We start from the raw sequence: 22,525 nt of genomic DNA, 5'->3' as shown, positions 1-22,525 counted from the left end.
GGCACATCTCAATTTGTCTGTGGCTTCAGTGGTTCTTCTTCCCCTTCCTCACCTCCCTACAGCATCTTGCTTCTCTCACTGCAGGGCAATCAGAACAATCCCAGAGAGATGGCATTTCTCTCTTCTTTTTTTCTTGATGACTTTCTTTTTTTCTTTTTTCTTTTTTTTTTTTTTTGTTGTTGTGTTGTTTGGTTTATTTTTGTTTGGTTGGTTTTTGTTTGTTGCTTTTGTTTGGGTTTTTTCTTTGTTTTACTTTTCTTTCTGTTGTTTTCCTTTGCTGACACGTGGTTGGTTAATATGATGAAGCCTGTTATGACACTGTTGTTCTTGCTGCTGCCGCTGCTGCTGTTGTTGATTATGCTGTGTTCCCAGCTAACTGCATGTCTTTTTTTTTGTTTTTTGTTTGTTTTCGTTTCTTTGCAAAATCCCCCCCTCCCCACTACCCCTTCACCTCCATCTCTTGTGTCTCCTTGTGACATGGTGCATCTTTGTGACTCGAATGGATTTTATTCTGACTTTCTCTGCTCGCCCGCTCTATGCGTATTTCACTGTTTTTGATGTGCATGGACACCCTGCGTCTGTCTTGTAGCCTATCAGAAAGTTCTTCATCCCCCCTCAGACCTCCGACCTCCCTTTCTGTCCCCGACCCCAAGTCTCCTTGGACCCTGATGCTTGTAGGAACGCCTCCAGGCCTGGACATGTACTCCAACCAAAGCCAGCACTTCAGCCCAACCCAAAGACGCAGACTTTGCCATCCAAGAGCAAATTGGCCGAAAAACCACTCCAGTCTACTAAGTCAAACCCACTCCCTACCAGCAATACCAGCGCCCCCTCTTCCCAGAACACCCCTGTGCAGAATGCTCAGGGCCGCTCACCTGCTGCCGGCTTTAACCCACAGCTGGCTGTTCCTAAAGTTCAGACCAACCCTATGTCTCCTGTTAGATTGCTCCCTTCTAGTACTGACCCAAGCACCAAATCTATCCCCATCATACAGGTCACCCCTCACCCCTCTCCAAGGGGAAGTCCCCTCCCTACCCCCAAGGGGACACCTGTCCATACGCCAAAGGAGAGCCCAGCAGGCACACCCAATCCAACACCACCATCCAGCCCCAGCATTGGAGGAATGCCATGGAGGACACGGCTCAACTCAATCAAGAATAGTTTCCTGGGGTCTCCTCGCTTCCATCGCCGGAAATTGCAAGGTGAGTACTCACCCAAACACACAGGTGGTTCTGATTTGGGCAGACATTCGGCATCAAGTCTCTCTGTGGCTCTGCAAGTTTCATGTATTGGGGACTGAATAATACTGGCGTTGAAAATGAGAGTGATAGCATCAGCCAGCCCCAACCCAAGGCATGTGTAAGCAGGCTCTGTCATGCCATTGCATCTGCTCCAACACCATCTCCTGAGCCCTCTTCAAACTCTAGCCATACAGCTCGTACTATCCCTCTCGTGGTTCTTAGAACACAAGAAAATTTTATCTTCAGCTTCTCCGCTTGTTTTGTCAGTGAACCTAGAGTTCTGCCACTTCCCCTATGGCTGTGCTCTGCTGCCTCTCCTTAGCCACAGGCTGAGCCTTCTGCTGAAAAAGGATAGCCAGTGGCAATAGGATGAAATAGGTTCTTCTGAAGCACAGCTTGTTTGATCTTTGTTGATGCTTTTTTTACCTCCTTTGGTAATTGGTGTAAAAATCTCCTTAATTCATCACTGATCTTGTATCTGCTGGCCTCTTTCAGTTTTCAGAGTCTCTAGAGTGTTGAGATGTACAAAATTTTCTGCTTCAAGCTCCAGGTGGCTTTTTGTATTCAGGCGAAGGGCACCCAAAGTCACATGCATTATCCTCACATGTCACCAGCAGTTATCCTGACACCCTATGGTTTTTTACAGTGTACTGGGATGTGATCCCTTGGGAAAGGAGGATTACAGCCATGAAGAGTTGAATTTGAACTGTCATGGTCAGCGACGTTGTTTCTGAAATGGTCAGAGAACTGCAGAGAATTGCAGCAGTGACTGAGCTGCATCCAGCTAGGCTTTGAAGCACTTGTAAAGCGATCAGACTGTCATGGTGTTTGGGTCTGAACCAGAAACCATTGAAGCCAGTGCAGAATTACATAATGATATAAGGAAGGGTAGAGTGAGCCTTGAAAGGCAGCTCTTGATTAGATACAGTGATCCAAAGACATATGACGAATGTTTAAATGTCTGAACTAGTCTGCAGAGGCAGTAGGGAAATGCAAGAGGGTGTAATGTCAGAATTGTTTCATTGGTATACAAGCAGAAAATTGAAGGTGTACTGAATCATCCATTTCTTTTCTCCTTCCCTCTCTTTGGCTGTGTGTGCAGTACCTACACCAGAGGAGATGTCTAATTTAACCCCGGAATCATCCCCAGAGTAAGTACTTTGCCGTTACACTACTTTCTTTCTACCAAATACCAATGTCATTTCCTTGCCTGAATGTCATAGGGCGACATATTTCTGTTGCGGATCAGTGTCTGACTGTAATCTGTTGTCCTGTGAGAGGGATAGAGATGTGAAACTGTTCTGCCAAGGACCCAGGATAAGATCTGTACCTCAGTGGGGTCAACAGGTGATGAAACAATCTCCTAGTAATCACCTAATTTTCTCATAGCTTGCTGAATTTACTAAATATGTAACGTTCTTTCTCTCTTCTTTCATTTGGTTGTCAAGCAGATCACTCTTGAGGAGTGGAGAGGTTAATCAGTGGTTTATACTGGCACTAACTATACAGTAAAAGGTCTTCCTGTTAGTACAGGAGACTTTGTATCCTCAGGATAACATGCAGAAGCCTCTGCTAAGATATTTCAGAGGAATCTTTGGCTGCGATAGTAAATGCAGCGTTAATTCTAGGCAGCAGCACTGGGACATGCAGAAACTGCTTCATATTCACCAGACTCATTCCTAAAAGTCAGTGTGCATTTCAGCCTTTCATTGCACAAATGTGCGTCACTGCATAGCAGGTTTGGAAGTCCCTGCCAGAGAGTGCTGCTCCAAACACTTCCTAATACATGCAACAGATGCCAAATTATTCCTTTTTATTTTCACAGCTTGTGTTTGTGCACCCAGTGCCCATAGACGTACCCAGCCAACCAAGGCAATTTGGCCTTTTGTTAAAATACTTGTGTGAAATATTCATGAGTTGTAGATGGAAATTTCAGACCCAAAGTTTTACAATTGCCAACAATGGCATTGCCTTAACAATTTCCCCCAGACCTGGCATTTATCTGGTATAAGATAGGCACTCTTAGGCTGCATATCTAATGCTGCAGAATAGAGAGGGATAAAGACTTGAGGAGAGGGAGAAGTAGGGAATAGTAAATGTTAGCAAAAGAAATCAGTGAAGAAAAATGCAATAAATTGTATTTTCAACGCTTTGGAGCATTTACCAATAGAAATGCGTAAGTGAATTTCATAAAATTAATGCATCCTTATCAAAGAAATATATGATACTTTCATCTCAGATGTTTTCAAGGCCATTAAAGCAGAAAACCTTCAGAACTAAATTTCTCCTCTTCACGCATGTATGTTGGTGGAAGATTTGCTGTTAATTTATTGCCTTTTCTGCTTCCTACTCACTCTTTAAAAGCTGGTACAGAGAAGCAGTGCCTGTCATTTGAGGCAGTTTGGATGCAAGTCAAAGCCTAAGGCCTTTTTTTTCTCTTTCTGTGTAATTGCCAAATTAATGAGTTCAGTTGGGCTGCACCCTGCAGTAAACATAATAAAAGTCATAAAAAATAATGAACCGGATTATATTTTAACGATAGATGTTTTGTTGCTCAGTGCCCACTTCCACATGTCTTATTTTTAGTAGTACTTCCTTTCTTTCTGTAAGAAATAGGATATCCTTATCAAGAGCCGTATTGACCTCATGGGTTAAGCAATAAATAAGGTCCTTGCTCTGGTACAGCAATGGCTGCCATTCATTTAACAAACCTGATGATTAGGTAATACACTTTGACATGTCTGAGTAATACTATTCTTTCTCATATGAGAGAGTCCGAGAAAATGTGTTAGGGATGCCATTTAAAGAGACATAGCTCCAGCTGCTTTAAACCTGCAAAGCTCCATTTGCTTGAGTAGAAATGCTGTTATTTATGCCAAGCAGGTAAACCTCTGGAGGTTACAGATCCATGCACTCAGAGGCAGGTAGGGAAGACAGTGAGGCTCTCCAGAAGGTGATACAGTCAGACACTCTAAAAGAAGGAAAAGGAACAGCATTATAGCAGTGAGAAATTCAGTGTGAAGGAATAAAGCACCAGCCTCCATTTTCATGCTAATCTATTTGCTTTTTCATCAACTGGACACCTGATTAGATTCCCTGGAGTAATCTACATACTCAGTATCCCATACACCTCTCCTATCTCCCTCCCCCTTAGGAGGTTTGCCATGACAAGAGAAGATTGTTAATTTTAAGTACATTTTGTAGCCTGATCTTGTGAGATGCTAAAACATCTCATTCCAGGTGCTGAAGATCCTGGATTTATACACGTTTTAACCCAACTTAGCAGCAGTTAACACCTTTTAAGAGAAGAGAAATCTTTATTGTGTTGTTTTACTCCAAAGCAACTGCCTCCTCTTCTTCAGTTGTGCTTATACACCTGTTACCTAGGTGTATAAACACAGCTAGTTTTGCTAATTTGGGGGAGAAAAGCCATTGCATGTGTGCTATGTCATGATTCTGTTCATTCCAGAAACAGGAGAGGCTGCTGGCAAAATTATTTTGTGAATTCCAGTGATTTACATGTTGGAGCATAGCCCAGGATATCGGTGAATCTCCCAGAGTCAGTATTACTGGTGATAACCTTGCCAAAGAAAAGAGCCCAGCTGGACTCTGGAGACTCCAGACCAAGTTTCCAAGTGCTGAATGAGAGGAAACCTCCCTATCTTCTAGAGCCCTTTTAACCTGTGCTTTTTAAGAGACCTATAAATGAAGGGCCAGTAATGAAAATATAAAAATGAAAAGCCACATTTTAACATAGCAGACCTGCACTTAAATATGCCCACTTTTTTTAGGCCCAGCTTCCATACGTGACATACACTGCCCCTGGAGTCCTTATAGCCAGTCCTGGATCAGATTATGATACATACAAGCCTAAAACAACCAGCTGTTTTAGATGGATAACCAGGTGCTAATTTACTAATGAGCATAGACCCTTTAATGCAGGGAGCTATTGCCCCAGCTCTCCAGAGGCTTGCAGAGTTGTTGTGGTGTGTGTGAGACACATGAGCTAATTAGTATGTAATTTCCTTTCACACTCTAACCCTGGCTCCTTAACGACCCATTTAAATGAGAGGCCCTTTCTCTTTACTGCTCCCTATGCTAATCTCTGGTTCACTGGCTTGGTTACAGCTGCCTATGAATATTTTAGGGAGTGACAGTTTTCCAGCCTGCTTTAATTGAGTGGGGGGCACTCGTTTACCAAATTGCAAGTGAATCTTTCTGTACTCTTATTTTTGGTTGCCTGCAGTAAGTAGAAGCAAATGATTATTTACTCAGCTGAGTGGTTTTCCAGTTGTGGTCTTTCTGCTGTGTGCATGAAATGGGCAGTGAGATGACAGTTGTGTGATTCTTGGAGCATTCTGGAACTGGGGTTGAGTGCAAATTGCTGGATGCTGCTGAGGTCAAGCTTTGTTCTTTATCCCCAGGGTCTAGACTTCAAATTAGTTTCCTAGTCTGTTCCTCTCTTTCCTAGTCTCTGCCCTTCCTCATTCTGCATCAGTCTGAGTCTTTACTGCAGAAAGTGAATCTACTAATAACTCTCTCCAGCTGTTTATCACTGTGCTGGAAAGCTGATGTATACTAATCTTTTTGCAGATGGCTCTCCTTGTCTGGAGAAGTTGTCTCCTTCCACTGAGTGGTGAATGTCCGCCAAAACAAATAAAAACCTATTGTTTGCCATACTGCAAACTGCACTTGTCATGGCATTATAAAGTATCCTGTGGAGGAAAAAACCTGCAGTCTCTTAGTGGCAGGTCTTATAATTTCTGACATTTTCATGCTAAATTATTCCCTACTAGAATATGGCTGATTACAGTGGAATTTTCCCTGGGTTTAGGTTGGTCCAGCAATTCTTTGGCTGTATCTCATGGCTCACAGCAACTTTTCTCTGCTCAAAACCACATCTGTCAGAGTTTCTACCTTAAAGTTCTGGGTAGTGCCCCCCAATAATGTTCATGTCCCTGCATTTTTCCGTTAGCCTATTTAACTTAAAAGGGAATGTCAACAAAGTGCATTGAGATGGTGAAACAAGAAGCAAAATCAAACATTTGCTGATATGATCAGTGTAAAAAAAAAACAGCATTTCATTTTATGATGAAAGCTCTATCTGGTGCTGAAAGGAACTGCAAAGTTGGGCTGCTGTCAGTGGAAAGCCTGAACTGTATTTTGTATGGTGTTAATATCTTCTCTCATAGTACTGAAAATTCATTCCTTTGGAGGGTGGCCAGAGTTCATTCATTATATAGACACCCTGAGTGGGACTAATGAATGGGACAGTCTTTGTCCTGCCCTCTGCGTAGGAATGGATTTCATTCACTGACAGATTGGAGGTCCACTGAAATCTACAGCTTTCTTTAAAAAGAAATTCTGTGATTGCACTATCATCAGCCCAATAGGACACCTTCAGAAAATGGACTATTCATGTCCTAGAACACAAGAGGGCTTGAAATTGGGTGGAAGAAACTTAAACCCCTGTTACCAGCATCCACATACTGCACAAGAAATGGAGAGATCCCTGGAGGCAAACCAGAAATGTGTCCCTGTCTTGTGTGCACTTTATATATGCAGTATTAATCGGTATATTGGCTCAATCAAAAGGGTTACCGTTGCTCCTGACTTGGCATTGTTGGGGACACATGCTGCCAGGCTAACACTATGTAGTCTTACCATTTTAAGAGTTTTTACTAAGTGAAATGTTCTAGATGTTCTCTGAGGCTGTTTCCCACTTGCTGGTAGTAATAGTATTGCATCTGGAGTATTACCAAAACTTCCTTGTGGGTTTTTTTAATATTTTGTTCTAGCTGGGGTATATGAGAAATAGTGCTTAATATGCTAAACCATCTATTTCTTTTCATCATGTCAGGCTTGCCAAAAAGTCCTGGTTTGGTAACTTCATCAACTTGGAGAAAGAAGAACAGATTTTTGTGGTCATTAAGGACAAACCGCTAAGCTCCATTAAGGCTGATATTGTCCACGCTTTCCTCTCGGTAAGTCACCCCAGCTGCCTCTTGGAGGCATTGCTCACTGATCAGTTCTAAGACTCCTTGTGCCATATGTTACTGGGTAGGGTCTCTGCTGCTTCAAATGCATACTTTGTGGATTTAATTTATATGGCCTGTTGAGTCAGACCTCTACTGGACTCTGTCTGAATTTCTAATAGATAATACTTGCCAAGATAAGAAAAGGTTTCAGCCTTCTTGGCAGCATCTCCAGGTTACCAGCTCTTGGAATATTGCTGCAGTTAGAGCACACAGCTGATGCAGTAGCAAGACAGTGATTTGCTGCTTTTGTCAAACTAACCAGTCTGTCTGGCAACAGACTGGGTCTCCTCAGCTGATTATGTCCTTCACCACTTTAGTCAGATAAAAATCCTGTCTCACGTCTGTATTTGTTACTTTAAATCTCCCCTTCCATGCTACATGGCAGAAAGAAGGGTAATCTCCTCTGATGGCCAGTGTATCAGTTGTTGCAGATGTAATGTATTTACAATCTAGGAAAGCAGAGGGAAATGGCAATTTTTTCCTTTATAAGTCTTTATTCTCACTATCTAGAAATACAAACGAAGAAAAAGTCAGCACAGTAAAGTTTGAAAGATTTTTCAATTCAAGGTAGTTAACAACATAATTAGAGTTTTTTTTTTCAATACAGTGAAGAGGAGACTTAATTTCTTCTATCATTTGTTCAATTTATATTGTTTTCCACAAATTACTGCACTTCTTTTTAGTCTCTATGAAGTTGCAATTAATTTCTTCCAAAAAAAAACACATAATCCTTTTAACTGTACAAGTGTACACAGAGCAAGTACAGTACATTAGCATGCATCAGACACTGGTATCCATCTCAGGCTGATTTCAAGCATCCATGTTACTGTATCAGTAACGGCATTTAGCCATTTACATTCTTCTGGGTTTATATTGCGGTGTAGTGTGCATTACTGTTTATATTGGTGATCCTCTGCACACCCCACATGTGTGGCTTGAGATATGATGTAGTGATGTGCGCAAACTCTATGAATCATCTCTTATAGCCAACTTCAAAGTTAAACGCAGCCTGCTAAGTAAATCATTAAGGTCAGCTTCTCAGACAACATACCTTCATTTTCCCTCCTAGAAGGCAAGATTTCTAAGTGATTTGTGTTTGTTAGGTTGTTTTTTTAAATCTGGTCCTTTATAAAGCAATAAATAGAATGTGACTTTGTTAAATTTTGTCAGGAGCTGTAAATGATAACTCTTTGACAACTAGGCAGATTCATGAAATTCTAACCATGGGTCTGAAAATACAGATATTGAATGATACCAGAAAGTGTCTCCTAATTCTTTTTCATACTGATAGGAGTTGTGGTTTGGGTAAGTTATTTTCAGGCATGCTTTCCTTGTGGATATCCTAGGCTCTTGACTAAGTGTCTGCTCCATGTCCTGATGTCTATTTGATATCATAGAAACATCAAACAGTTGAGGTTGCAAAGGATTTAAGAAGGTCTTCTTCTCAAAACAGGGTCAGCTCCAAGATCAGACCAGGCTACTCAGGTGGTTTTTTTATATCCAGGGTTATATCCTACTGACTTTTCTGCCCCCTCCCTTAATATCAGTTTTTACTGAGCAAAAGGCATTTCTCAAAACTGATAGATGAGTAGGATAAGAAAGACTGAGTATATAAAGTTGTGTGATGTGTATATTTATAAGCATGCTGGGTATTCCACCAATATTCAACCTTTAAATTTAGGTCAGTCCTGTAAGGAGCAGTGCATTCTTCTGTGGTGCAGAGCAACCTATGCTCTTACTTATTTCACAAGAACACTCTGTACATTATAAATTCAAGTCCAGAAGCAAATCTAGCAAATCTTAGCTACTCTCTGTTGCTCTAAATTGAATTTTTCCATTTTGTTCCCTTTGTGCTCTGGTTCTACTGTTTCCTTCTACCAACCTGTTTCAGATTCCAAGCCTCAGTCACAGTGTCATCTCACAGACAAGTTTCCGTGCAGAATATAAGTCCACAGGAGGTCCTGCCGTCTTCCAGAAGCCAGTGAAGTTCCAGGTGGACATAACATACACAGAAGGGGGAGAGGCACAGAAGGAGAATGGGATCTATTCTGTCACTTTCACACTCTTATCAGGTAACCACAGCAAAGCTCTAAAATGGATGCATGCTGGCTTTGTCCTTGCTGATATAGACACCAGCAAAGAGACCTCTGCCAGGGGAAAGAATATACCTGTCTTGATCTTAGGAAAAAATTCAGACAGGGGCAAAGAGGACATCAGGAACAAAAATTATGTTGGTAGTGATGGAAATTCTGGGAGGGAAAGAGATTTCCAAAGAGGTGAAGTTGCCACCACCAGGATTAGGGATAAAATGGATTTGAAGTATCTCCCTGTACTGTCTCTTTGGTTCACTCAGAAGTCTGAATGTTTCAGTTGGCCACCGTGAGACCACTGGTTTCTCCTGACAGAAACATGCAATCACCTTTTTCTTCTGGATGGCCACACACACCCCACAGGGGTTGAAACCAACCAAAGGGTCAAGAAACAAGCAGACCCACCTTTTCTGTCTTTACAAAAGGAACCCAGAAGCCATCCTCCCTCCTGTTAAGTCCAGCACACCACAGTCCTCTTATTGATGTGGGGACTGCATAATAGTTCCTCAATGACATGCTTTTGGTTGAAGGACAGATATACTGTCAGTACACTCTTGGGGACAAGACTGAAGGGAAGATGCTTGTGATCCTTCCCCTCCAGCCCAGGTTGTATGAGGGTTCAGCTCCCACTCCTTTCACAGCCATTTGTGCCTCTTCTCTCCTCACAGGTCCAAGCCGTCGTTTTAAGAGGGTAGTAGAAACCATTCAGGCACAGTTGTTAAGCACACATGACCAGCCTTCAGTGCAGCAGTTATCAGGTAAGTAATTTCTACTGTTGAGCACCTTGCTTCAGCAGGGACAGGAAGGTAAAGTGCCTCTCAGTAACAGGAGGCTGAGGGTGGCCATCCCTCTGATTACAGCAAGGAACAAGCTCCTTTCAGACAGAGCAGTAACTCCCCACACCCATCCTACCCCTCCCTCTCTCATTCCCACTCCAATGCTCCCAGCACATTCCCCAAACAGCTTTTGCCCTCCTCCTGCCCAAAGAGCCATTTGCCCACTTCTCCATTAAAAGCTGCATCATCAATAGATTTTCCAGATTTTCTCCAGCTCCAAAATCTGCCAGAACAGGGACATGCTCTAGAAGATACCTGGTTTTCAAACCCTTCAGGCATGCTTTAGAAACTCCAACTTCAGAGGGTCCCAGCACAAAGTTGAGAGCTATTGGTAACTTTGTAATATGCTCAGAAGTTCCCAGTAGTGTAATCAAATTCTTGCCTCAGTATTGTGGTAGCACAAACCGTATATTAAGGTCTTGCAGAAGCTGTATTTTACCTGTTTTAAAAGTAAATTTCAATTCCTCATGGTGGTAAAGAAAATCTTACATGTGTGACCCTGTGAAATGACATCAATCTGAATATGCAGGCAGCCTGAATTGATAATAAACTGGTCTCATCCCACCATTATGTAACAAGTGTTCACTCTGAACTCTAGTGGTAACACAAACACACACAAAAAAATGGCAGTGTAACTCTTCTGTCCTTTAGAAGGACAGAACAAAGAAGAAGGTGAACATTGAAAACCTGAAGAAGCTTAGCTATTGGTAGTGCTTCAAGGAAGGAAAAATGAGGAAAAGCTGGAAGATACAAGAAAGAAATAGGAGCAAGGCAGAGAGCAAGGCTGCAGGAACACAAAGAGGCAGGAGGAGTGGGAAGAATTTGCCCATTATACGATGATGAAAAGCTAGTAACTAAATATTGTGCATAAGAGCCAAATTCTATGCTTGCTCTTTGTGTGAAGAAACCCAAGACAAAACTGGGGGAATGAAGTTTGCATTGCATCCTGCAGTTAAATCCCAGATGTCCTTGGCTCACTATACATATGGGTTACATACTTCTAATGTGGCTTTAACAGCTGAAGATAAAATAACTCCATCTAAAAGAGTGTATGATTATTAAATGCCAGAAAAGCATGCCCAGTTCAGGAAATATTACTTCCCACTTTGCTTTTGCCCTTCAGAACTGCCTGACCTTCTGTAGGCTATACTGCAAAGGTGCTTAGCCCATGGGTTATTCTGTTAGGGAGCAGGAAAGGTGAGGCTACTAGAACTGTAGTTGATTAGGGATTTTGCTCTCTGGAATTTTGAAATTAAATCAAACTCAAGGAAGAAGCCAGAATTTTCTGCCAGTCCTTCCTCTTGAGAAATGCTAGACCAAGAGGGTGTGAGAGGAGTTAGATAGAAATGCATCTTTCAAGTCGACTTTGTATTGCCCCTGCTGCATGTGTGATGTTTGAGCATTCCTTGTTTCTTAGGGAAAGAAGTGTACCCTTACTTTCTGGTGAGGAGAAAATTGTTAAAAAAGTAGACAACATGGTGATCTCTTTTAACTTTTTCACCCTAGTATGTGCTAGCTACTGAGACTCTCTAGGAAGACTTGGACCCTGTTGCACACTTGCACGTGAAGCAGAATGTCTTCCTAATAAAGTCTTGTTATAATAGGAATTAAAAAAACATTCCTCTGGCTGAGGCTCAGGGAGATGTTTAGGGCAAAGTATTCAATGAGAAATGTATCCAACTTACAATTTTGCACCATTTCTGGAATGGAGAAATCATACTATAAACACAGAATCTCCTTTTACTGCCTGAAGCTCCATGAGAGTGTGATGTTCTAGCAGGGAAAACCCAGCCTGATCTTTAGTGTCAGAGTGGAATGGAGAGCTCCACGTGGAGCAAAACCAAAATGAATGGTCTCTTAAAACTCCAAAATGAGAATTCCTTTGGTCAGGGAGTTATCCTGGCAAGACAGCTTGTAAGAGGCAGAGTGCCAAACTATCCTGTATCGTAACACCTTGCCTGATCAGTAAGTCAACCTGAAAATTTTAGGGTGGGACAGAGTACATGGAAAATCGAACAGGAAGGGGGAAAAAAGGATTGTTACAAGAAGAGACAACTTACACATCAAAGTAGGGAGGCCTTGTGGTTCACATCCCCAGCTAGTGAAAGACTAAGGGGAAATAAAGGGATACAGGGACAGCAACAGTTCACATGCACCACCTTGCTTACCTGAGTGGCTGTGGTTGGGAAGATGTGTGCATGAGATCCCTAGACATTACCACAGGATTACTCAGCATTTCTCACTAGAAAAAAGGCAAAGTCTTCTCTGTTTCTCTTCTTCTCCTATATCCCTAGCCATGAATGACTCATGGAATAGGGATTGTGGTGGTTGAACTCCTATTCATGTTCATGGTTCGAGAATACTCTGTAGGCAGTCCACTGCTGCAACAGAACAAGCTCACAGTTCACTTTGACTCTCCTCCATGGCGCTGAGGATACTGCTGGCTCTGACCAGCAATACTGGTCCAGCACCAGAGATTTTTTTTTCCTATCTCATTGTGGACAGACATACCCTCTGTCTTCCCTTTTAGTTGAGGTGGGATGATGAAAACCATTTCAGGTGGGACATTACAGGTGGGATGACGAAAACCATCTGTGAAAGGTGCATGCATGTAAAATGAGACCTGCAGAAAGGAAAGATGCAGTGAACACAGTATAAAGCAGAACAGCAAGGCCTAATAAATATATGGGACTTATAGTCATTCTCTCTCCTGCCCCTCTTTGATCTGTTATGCACCATGCCAGCCCACTAAGCCGGCTTGCCTGGGTTTCAGAACACACTTTCCTCTTTCTCATTTCCTCCAGCTCACAATGATGTTTGTAGATGTTGTGTTGCCCATGCATCTCTCTATGTGTGCACATGTGAGCCTGACATGTACCTGATGTAGGCAGATGTGTTTCTGTGTCACACTTGAGCACCTTATAATCTCCCTTCCTTCTGGATATCCCTCCATTCATTTCCATTTTTCTTTCCTAAAACTGGCTGTGCTTATTTCTTATGGCATACTCTGAAGCAGGAAAATAGCTTCCCTCCATTACCTGAATAAGTGTGTAAATAAATGAGATCTATTCCAAAATGTAGTACTTCTAAAATCCACTGTCCACTTGGCCAAATACTGTGCAACTTATCAGCCTTATACCTTAATGTTTTGGAACATTAAATTCTCTGTGGTATAACTGCTGAGATAATAACAGGTCTACAGAATCATGACTGGCATAGTACGATAGGGAGTAATTGGTTAATTTTTCTTCTCAATGAAAGAACTAGAGGCCATCATATTAAAGTAGTGGAAAGCCATGTACCAAAAAAAGACATTGGAAGGCATATCTTCATGTCATGTAAGACCTCTGGAACTCTTCACTGAAGCAGGTTCTGAATGTGGGGAGCTTGCAGATGGCTCATCTTCCCCTGAGTACTTATTCACAGGGAGACTGTTCGACTCCCTGGAAGTGAAATTTTCATGAGAATTGCTAAACAGAAACCACAGCAGGTTCAGGAAATCTCTGACCTGAAAGTGGTGAGCAAGTGAGGCAGTGTTCTGTATGCTTGGCCTACTGTTACACTCCTACATGTCTGTGTATGGCTGCTGATGGAGACACAGCACTGGATAATTTTGGCCTTTGATCTGAACCAGAATAACTGCCCATGTGGTCTTGTTACTGGTATCACAAAACCCAGTGAGCCCAGCGAGTCCATGAAAGGACAGTCCCTTTTGGACCAAGAGTGAGCATAGCTTTCTCTGAGAACAGCTGGCCTTGTCTCTCATCTATGTATGGCCCCGTCCAGGAGCTTTATACTTAGAAATCTCTACTTGGGTAGTACCTGGGCAGGACTGCCCTTTGGTGGAATAAAAAGATCTCTATCCATGAAGGAAAATATCTCAGATTTGTGCCTTTGTTTCAGCCCAATACTCTTCATTAAATCATAACCTGTTTTCTTCCAGTGCCTTTGCACAAAAGAGTAATAGAAACAGCTGGTGAATAGGGACATGCAAAAGCCACCTGTGATCATTCACAGGTTATCAGTTTTTATTTCCTTAATATTTTCTTGCCTCTTTGGGCTTTGGTTTTAAGTGTGGGGTGCTGCATATTCTTTTTTTTTTTTTCCAATTTCCCAATATTCTGGGCAATCAGCAATACTGAAATAGCCTTTATAACTTCTTTGTAATAGGTTTTCTGTTTCTTTATTTATTGGCTTCATGTCAGATATTAACCATTCGCATCTTAAGGTTCAGAGCATCTCAGTGGTACTGCTGGAAATGCCTCTCATTAGCAGAAACAAGTGTTTAGAGACCATATCTATCTTCAAAATACAAGTTGTATTTTGAAAAGTACAAATTCTTGCTCATTGTATGCATCTTTTCTATATGCACCCAAGCTCTCTTACTGTGCTGGTGTACATCTCAAAAAGCAAAACATGTTCATGTGACTCAAAAAACTTCCAAGACTATTGATCTGTGAATTTGGGGTGTTCATCTTCATGGTTTACAAGAGCCATGGGTTGCTACAAAAATTAGCAAGAAAGTTAGAGTCCCCAAATGTGCAAAGGATTTTACCATCAAGACAGAAAAGGGAGTAAGGAGCAAGTGAAGTGTTTTGCAAGGTAAACTTTCTGCTGCAGACTCAAGACAAGGCTATACAAAGGCCTGCTCAAAATTAGAGCACAAGGCAGTTTATCCAGGGCTTATCCAGGTCCCAGCTTCATCTTATTTCCTGCAATCTTGTGCAATCCTTTATGTCTTACTGCTTTTGTAATACCTGGGGCAATTACTTCACCTTGCTATTATGGCTCCCACCTACAAGAGGCGGCATGTAATGCCTGGTTGGATTTACAGAGCACTGGGTTTTTGCTAAACAGCTTTAGTGTTATTACTGAACAGACTTCATTAAAATTAATGGAGTAGTCCTGAAATAAAGCATGTAGAAGAAAAAGTCCAAGCTCTCTAGAGTTTTGATAGGAGAACAGTGAATTTCAGATAAGCACCCAAACACTGGGGCATTCCAATCTGAATGACAACTGCCTTGGACGAAAGGAATTGGTGGGTCCCTTGACATCATCTCCCTCAACGGAAATGTTTACTGGGGACTATGAGCATCTGGCAGGAGATGCTCAGTACTTTCTGGTATCTAGCCATGGATTTTCAGATCTCACAAGAGCAGCTGTTCAAGTGAGATTTCTTAGGCTGGGACAAGTCATAGGTGTCATAAGCATCACAAACCGGGTAGCTTGATTGTGAAATTTATGTAGGATAGAAACAGAGAAATGCCAAAAAAAAAAAAAAAAAAGAAAACCAGGAAAGAAAATTGAGCAGAACATTAAAATTTTTAAATGGATTCAGATTGTTTGGCCTTTTGAAGGAAGGTCTTGTTTTAACCAGAGAATTTTTCATCTGTTAATGAACTGAACTGGGTGTCATTGGTCAAGTCCAAAGCATGACTGCCAACAATCTCTAAGAAATAAGGAACTGCCTTATCATCAGAAGGACTGAGATCTGACACTGCCACTATGCTTTAATTAAAAAATTAAACAGAATACATTAAAATGCAGTTACATGACCCATCAGTGCTTCTCCGACAGCTAGAAGCCTTTGGACCCTCACTTTGTTTCCCTCATGTAACACCTGGATCCCACAGTCACTGGGTTATGGTTTATTATCCAGGAGCAGATACTGGCTGCCAAGAATCTACGGATTTCTAATTAGGGTGAAAATTCTACTTCAAAATGATGAAATATTTTACCACAGAGTATTTACTAAAGCAGATGTTACAATATGATAGAAATGAAAGCAGTGCTAAAGTTATAGCAGAGAAGCTGAAGGCATGTTAATTCTGGTAGTCTTTCAAGTGATGCAATATGAACTACTGTTTCTGGCGTGTTCATTTCTGATTTGCCTTAGGAACAGGGGGAAAACAACCTGATTATGTCTTGGAAGGATACTAAAAAATAAAATCCTGTACAGTTTCTGGGACTGGCCATGGCCATATAGAGAATGCCAATTATAGTTATGCATTAAAGTTTTAAGAAAGACAAATAAGAAGGTTTTTTTAGTCTTCCTTTGATATTTTCCATGGTCTTATGTTTCGAAAAAGGGCTTGTGTTTTTCCCGATCCATCTAAGCCACTTGTATAACCTGTAAATTTAGGTATTTAGCAACAAAACAGGGTACAGAGCTCAAGACATTATGCTGTCAAAAAGCTTGTGTTACAATCCTTTTTCCTGTTGTAGATCTGTCAATTTGTATTCTGATCATACAATTAATGTATGTAGCCTTGTTGCGCTATTAGCTTGAAATGAAATACTAAGAAGAGCTATGCTGACTGCAAGTGACTTAGAAAAAAGACAGTGTTCTGAACTATTAACTTCAGGAAATGTGGTTATTTTTAATTTGTTAAAATTAACAAGGAAACAGAAACCAGTTTCAGGAGACTCCTAGCAAACCAACCATAATGTTTACCTACTGTGACATTTTCCAAATGCTACTTTTTTGTTTCCAGATGGCTAGTTATGCTTGAGGGGAAAATTTCAGGTGTTGGAGGTGGGAGTCAGAAACAATCTTTCAGTCATATTTGAGACTTTCCTTGCTTTTATGTGTTTTTTTCAAATCATAAGTTCTGCTAATGATTGGGTGAATGCTTTGAGCTCTGCCACTACAGATCTGTATTACGCTGCATTACAAGAAGGTGTAGTTTACTCAGAGGCTGGACTGGAACGACAAAAACACATGAGATCACAAACTTCTTCAACTTATTAAAGAAAAATAATGATACAAACTCGTGACTGTGACTTCTAGTCATTGCCTCATAGGCAGCAGTAGGCAATTCGTAAACCTTTTAGGCATCTTAAGGGAGAAATGTATTTTGGGAGTGTAATCTGCCTTCACTCAGTCAGACTAGCCAAAGAATTTCAAAGGCAGGTGGACTCCTGGCCTCCCTGACACCTCTGATACCTTGTCGACTTCTTCAGTGCTCTCTTCTCCTTCACCTCCTTACTTTTTCCCCTTTTTCCTTCTCAGTCTTGTGCCTTTCTGAGAAACCTTCCATGGGTGTCATCTCCCACTGACCTCTGCCTTCCTCTAACCTTCCAAATGGAGAGTATATAGCTGCTGCTTAGATGCTTTGACCAGTATCACTGGACCGAGCACCTGCCCTTTCTACTCCATGCTTTCCTGGATGATCTGTGCAGCACACACGTGGCTGCATCAGAAGACATACACATCCATGCTCTTCTAGCATGGGTTCAGCTTACGGAAGCATACCCAGCACCCCTTCCCCCCTTTTTTGAAATTACTTTTCTCAGTTTTTAAGGGGAGGGATACCACGAAATTATTCATCCCTCTCTCCTGCAGACTTTTCAGCAGATAGGGAGTAGTTAAGAGCTGATTTTCAGCATATGTGTGCATGTTTCCAGGAAGCCCATTTCATGAAAACCCAAGTGTTCATCAAGAGGCCAGGCAAGAGGACATCTGAGACTGAACTGAGTGCTTTAACTGCTAGCCACTTGCTCAGCAGTGAGTGCTCTGCATTTCCCAGCACTCACGGATGCAATGACTTAGATCCCAAATGCAAGGGGATCCTGGCTGACAGCAGCAGATCTGGCTTGCTAGCAGGTTCCACATGAAAGTGTCCAGCTGGACTGGTCCTTTCTGCTTTAAAGCTGCCATGTAGAGCTCCTTCTGCTTATTGCTCCTGAGTAAAAAGCACTCAGTGTCTGTGGCATTGGGAGCTCTACACAAAGTGGACAGGAATGTCTTAGGGCTAGATTCTGCCACCCCTACCAGAAGTAATTCAATAGTTCAATTGCCTGCGAATAGTGACATTGAAAGCAAAAGGGGTAAGAGACTACAGGTGAATGAGAGGCAGAGTTATTATTCTTTGGGGTCTAAAAGATGGTTTTGAGCTGTGTAAGTAGCGTTCTCATTGCTTATGCAATAGCACAGTACTGATTTCTTCCTTCTCTTGAGGTTTTTGGTGTACATAAATCAGCTGGCTGGGCATTTCCTGGCTCTTGCAGGCTAACTTGTAAAGCTGACCAAGTGAAACAGTATTTTCAGTGTATTTTAGTGCTAATGTGGCAGCTGAGTATTTCCCACATCTCATAAATCCATACAGCTATAATAAAGAGGTGAGTAGAAGCAGTGGTACTAAAGTAGTGCCCACACTCAGTCACAGAGCCAGGTTTGCACTGGCATACAATGGGTGGCAGAATTTGGCCTGGGTTGTGTAAAGACCAAGATGTGTATATGTTTCCTGCTTCAGGTAATAATGTGCTAAGTTACTACTTTATGCACAGAGGTATGGAAACCTTTTTTTATGTTTTTCCCTCCCTCCCTCCTCTTTCCATTCTGTGATCCAGACACCACTAACTGTATGGAGTTGATGACTGGCAGACTTTCCAAATGTGGTAAGAACTTCCTTCCCTTCTGCCTTTTCTCCTTCCCCAGCCCCTGCTGAGCAATATAATAATGCGCCGTCCTGTCCCCTCCTCCTGCTCCCCATCCCTATCCCTGCTCTCCCACACTCTCTTCAAGAGTACCCACCCCATAACAGCCCACTATGTCTTTCACTTAACCTGGTGGGCACAAGCATATACCCCTTATTCTGTTCCTCCCCATCCATGCACAGATGCACAGGCTCCACCACAGCTTTCCACTTCATAGCACAAGTGTGTGGTGTTGCACTTGAGATTCCCTCCCTCTCTATAACCTGGGGCAGCGGTTTTCTTTTCCTCCCTTGCCCCCCCCCCCCCCTCCCCCCGCTTTTGTTTACTTGCTGCCTTTGATTCATGATTCTTCAGTCCCTTTTCTGCAGTGAAGCTGAATGCTGCCCTTGTAACTGCTGTCTCCCTTGGTTTCCTGCTCTTTATTGAGACGGGATTGCTATATTATTTAATTCTGGTTTGCATCCACTCCCTTCTTCCCCATATATCCTTGGGGTAAGACCCTTTTAAATCTTCCATAAGACACACTACATATATCTGTCAAGCACTTAGCTAGTGTAAATTGTCACAGTTACAGCCTGGTCTTGGGGAAGGATGTTGTATCTCTAATCTGGAGAGTAGTGGACCTACTGCAGATTCAGAATTTTGCTAGGAATGAGGAAAAAAAAAAATAGTTTTCTGCAAAACTTGTAGCTCAACTTGCTTGGGGTTCTGTGAATTTTGATTAACTTGTCCCTTGCCTTCCCTCCCCTCTATCCACACTTGGAATGTATTCTTTCTTTCATTACCTGTGCCCCTACTGACTCCTCCAAATACAGTAGTGGAAATACCCAAATACTTTAAGAGAGGGTTTTGTCTTATTACTTATATCTTGTACAGAAAGGTTCTGTACAAGAGAACTCTGTTCTCTTTAGATTTTCATTCTGGTACCTAGGTTGAATTCAGACATCTCTGTGAAAGGGAACACAAGCTGTTGAGGAAGCAATAACTGAGATAGTACCATTCTCTAGCTGGCCCTGCAACTCCTGTGCCATCTCTTTGTAAACTGAGGAAAGTTGTTTTGGAGTTGTTGCGGAGTCTGTAACAACAAAAGAAAGTTGTCCCAGTGGAGATGCTATTAGGTTTAGCATATGCGACTGAGATAAAATTCAGCCTGTTTCCTGTATTTCAGATGATCTCTTTCCCTTAAGTTGCAGTTTTGTCGATGGGAGTTTTCCCTTTGCTCTGAAGGGAACTCATTCAATTTCTTGTTAGAGTTTTCTGAGTTATACCATTTCAGATCTCCTCATGAAGACTCATTTAAGTTGTAGGCAGACCTCCAGCTTCTTCCTGAAGGCATCAGACAGCAAATCCTTCTTCTCCCTCAAGACTTTGTTTCTTGCCTGGATCTGGCATTCACATCATACGAAAATACTGAAATGCTGATTCTTCTGATTGCTTGGAAGTTAATTAAGCCACACAGATAACCAGCCAGTACTCTGTGTTCTCTAGATAGAGAGCATTCTTGCTCACTCCCAGTTCAGGCAGGCCCTCCAGCTGTCACAGTGTCAGCATCAATCCAACAAGGGACATAGAGAACAAGTTGAAGGCCAGCAGGAAGACTATTTTGTAACAGCTACACCACAGACAGAACACATATATATACACATATGTATATGTATGGGGTTTAATGGAGCTGCTTTCTTTAAAACACATTCTTGTTCATGTACTCACATACAACATGAGCAGTGGTGACTGCACCATGCTGAATTCCGCCCTCCTACAGGAGTAAAAAGCTATTTTCATGTGCAGGATAGCTCACCCACAGTTTAGAGAGGGGATTGAAAAGGAACGATGCATTTAGCCTATTATTGGCAAACTGTCTTCTATGACTTTGAGAACAGGGCACCCGCAGTGAAGTTAACACATTGTTCAGGTAGTAATAACAAACAGTGTAAGAAAAACTATGCTATGTGGGGTTTTGATCTCAGGGGGCCTTTTTTCAGAAGAGTTAACACTGGAGCAGGAAGAGCTAATCAGATGCCTTACGCCTGGCTCAGCCATGTGAAAGCCCTGGTAGGAATAAGGAACATCTTTTCACCCACTGTAAGCCATTGAGTATTGTAATTAACAGCGAGGCAAATTTATTTAGTCCTTTAAATGTTATCTCTTCTTCTGCTAGCAGTGGTTATCAATCTGAGAAGTACTTTGCATATAGCCACTGGCACTGAAAAAAAAGTTAACATTGAACAGCAGAGGTATGACATAGGAGCTGCCAATATCCAAATAACGTAACAGCTCTATAAACCCTACCTGTGCACACTAGAAAATTGCCAACTGTTATTATTTCACAACAGAAAAAAAATAATTTGGTTTATACTAAAGCTGAAATACATGTTGGTGTGGAGTATTTGATTTTATCTTTCCAACAATTTCAGCAGGGCAGGGGACATTTCTGTTGTCAGAAAGACTAAACTGATTTCGATCAAGTCTTTAATATCTGTTCATAAGATTAAACTTACCTTGTAAAAATTAAAACCTTTACATTTAAAATGCAGCTGTAACCTGAAAATTGCCTTCAGGAGTGATACCTTCTGACTTAGCAGATCTATTCTTTGTGCATATTCAGAACCAAATCAGTTTAGTGATAAATAAGCTTTACCTTTTTATGTACTGCAGTTAAGCCTTATAAAGGCAACACAGCTATAAAAGAGCAAGCTGGATTCTGTTTCTTTTGAGGCAGGATGGAGAGAAGTGTTTACTACTGTCTAATCTGGTATTTATGTCTATCTCACTGTATAGGTTATATAATTGACAATGAGATTCTAATAGGTTCTGCAGAGCCCTTACATTAAAAAAAAGAAAACAGAAAATCAAGATAATACACAAACTGGAAAGCCCTCCAGCTTCAAGCACAAAGCTAGGAATTAGAAAGTATAATTGTAGATCGCACATTAGATATGGAGCCATTAGATCTGGAGCTCTTCTGGAGCCACACAAGCCCACAGTGGCATTTCAGTAATCTTTATTCAGATGAGTCTGTCTTTACAAATTTTAATGACTTCAAGTCCTTCAAATAGTGATCTGCGAGTCTCTCTGGGTGATTGACTCAGTAGTAAAGCTGGTGTATAGCCTCTGATAGCTCCCCTTCTCAGCCATCCCCAGTTTTTTGGAGTCCATAGCAGGTACGTTTTGCCAAGGTGCTGGCTGCTGGCAGAAAGGACTGAAAAGCCTGCCTTATTCTTAATTTACCTCCTGAGAAAAAACAGGGAGCCTGTAAATTTTCCAGTCACCACACTGTACCTCTCTGGGCCTGAATTTTATTTCCAAGTAAGGCAATCTTTGCTTCTTGTTTTCCATTCCTCCTGACACTCAGTTGTATCAGTGGCACTTCAGGGAACTGCATGATGATAAGAGGAACTATATATATATATGTATGTATATATATATACACATAACTGATGCAGCTCCAGTCAAATCATGCTATCATATTAGGCACTGAACAAACACATGTTCCTGCAAAGTCTTAGACTATAACCCTGCTGCAACAAGCTGGCCAGAAGACCTTGTGTTTATTCTTAAGTATGCTGTGTTGCAGCATACAATTCAAAACCTTGATTCCTGGCACCAGAGCTGAAAAATGAAATTTACAGATCCTTGCATGTACCAGTGGCTAGAGACAAAATGATCTGATCAAAGGAGAAGCACAGCAAATATGAAAAGATATGAAAACTGGCCTTTCATATCTTTCCAATGTATCTCACTTAAATCTCTTGCTTCCAGTATTTAGGAGTTGACATAGCTTCCTGTTCGGAGCCATCTGAACAGGAATGGGGACAAAAGGTGATTGTCCCCATGGCCAATCACCTTTTGTGCACACAGAGCAATTGTACTGCACTAAAGGC

General features: G+C 41.7%; 1 protein-coding gene across 14 annotated transcripts in view; it reads left to right on the top strand.

Annotated features, from left to right (window-relative positions):
- BRSK2 (BR serine/threonine kinase 2) overlaps positions 1 to 22,525 on the top strand; it is a 325,812-nt gene that overhangs the window by 292,279 nt on the left and 11,008 nt on the right. For 7 of the 14 annotated variants that reach the window (XM_061463126.1, XM_061463122.1, XM_061463123.1 and 4 more), the window contains 6 exons: positions 995 to 1,202; positions 2,344 to 2,392; positions 7,102 to 7,225; positions 9,171 to 9,351; positions 10,038 to 10,127; positions 18,558 to 18,605. In XM_061463126.1, the coding sequence (XP_061319110.1) occupies positions 995 to 1,202; positions 2,344 to 2,392; positions 7,102 to 7,225; positions 9,171 to 9,351; positions 10,038 to 10,127; positions 18,558 to 18,605 (700 nt within the window). Of the gene's footprint in view, positions 1 to 589; positions 1,203 to 2,343; positions 2,393 to 7,101; positions 7,226 to 9,170; positions 9,352 to 10,037; positions 10,128 to 18,557; positions 18,606 to 22,525 lie in introns of all 14 variants that reach the window. The other 7 variants (XM_061463124.1, XM_061463132.1, XM_061463128.1 and 4 more) reach the window with 3 other exon arrangements.

Source organism: Pezoporus flaviventris, unplaced genomic scaffold (genome assembly GCF_033815535.1).
Source record: "Pezoporus flaviventris isolate CSIRO_AGI_PZ_B2104156 unplaced genomic scaffold, CSIRO_AGI_Pfla_v1 ptg000036l, whole genome shotgun sequence".
Lineage (NCBI taxonomy): Eukaryota > Metazoa > Chordata > Aves > Psittaciformes > Psittacidae > Pezoporus > Pezoporus flaviventris.
The sequence above is the reverse complement of the archived record's forward strand: the minus strand, read 5'-3'. Positions and strand labels throughout refer to the sequence as shown.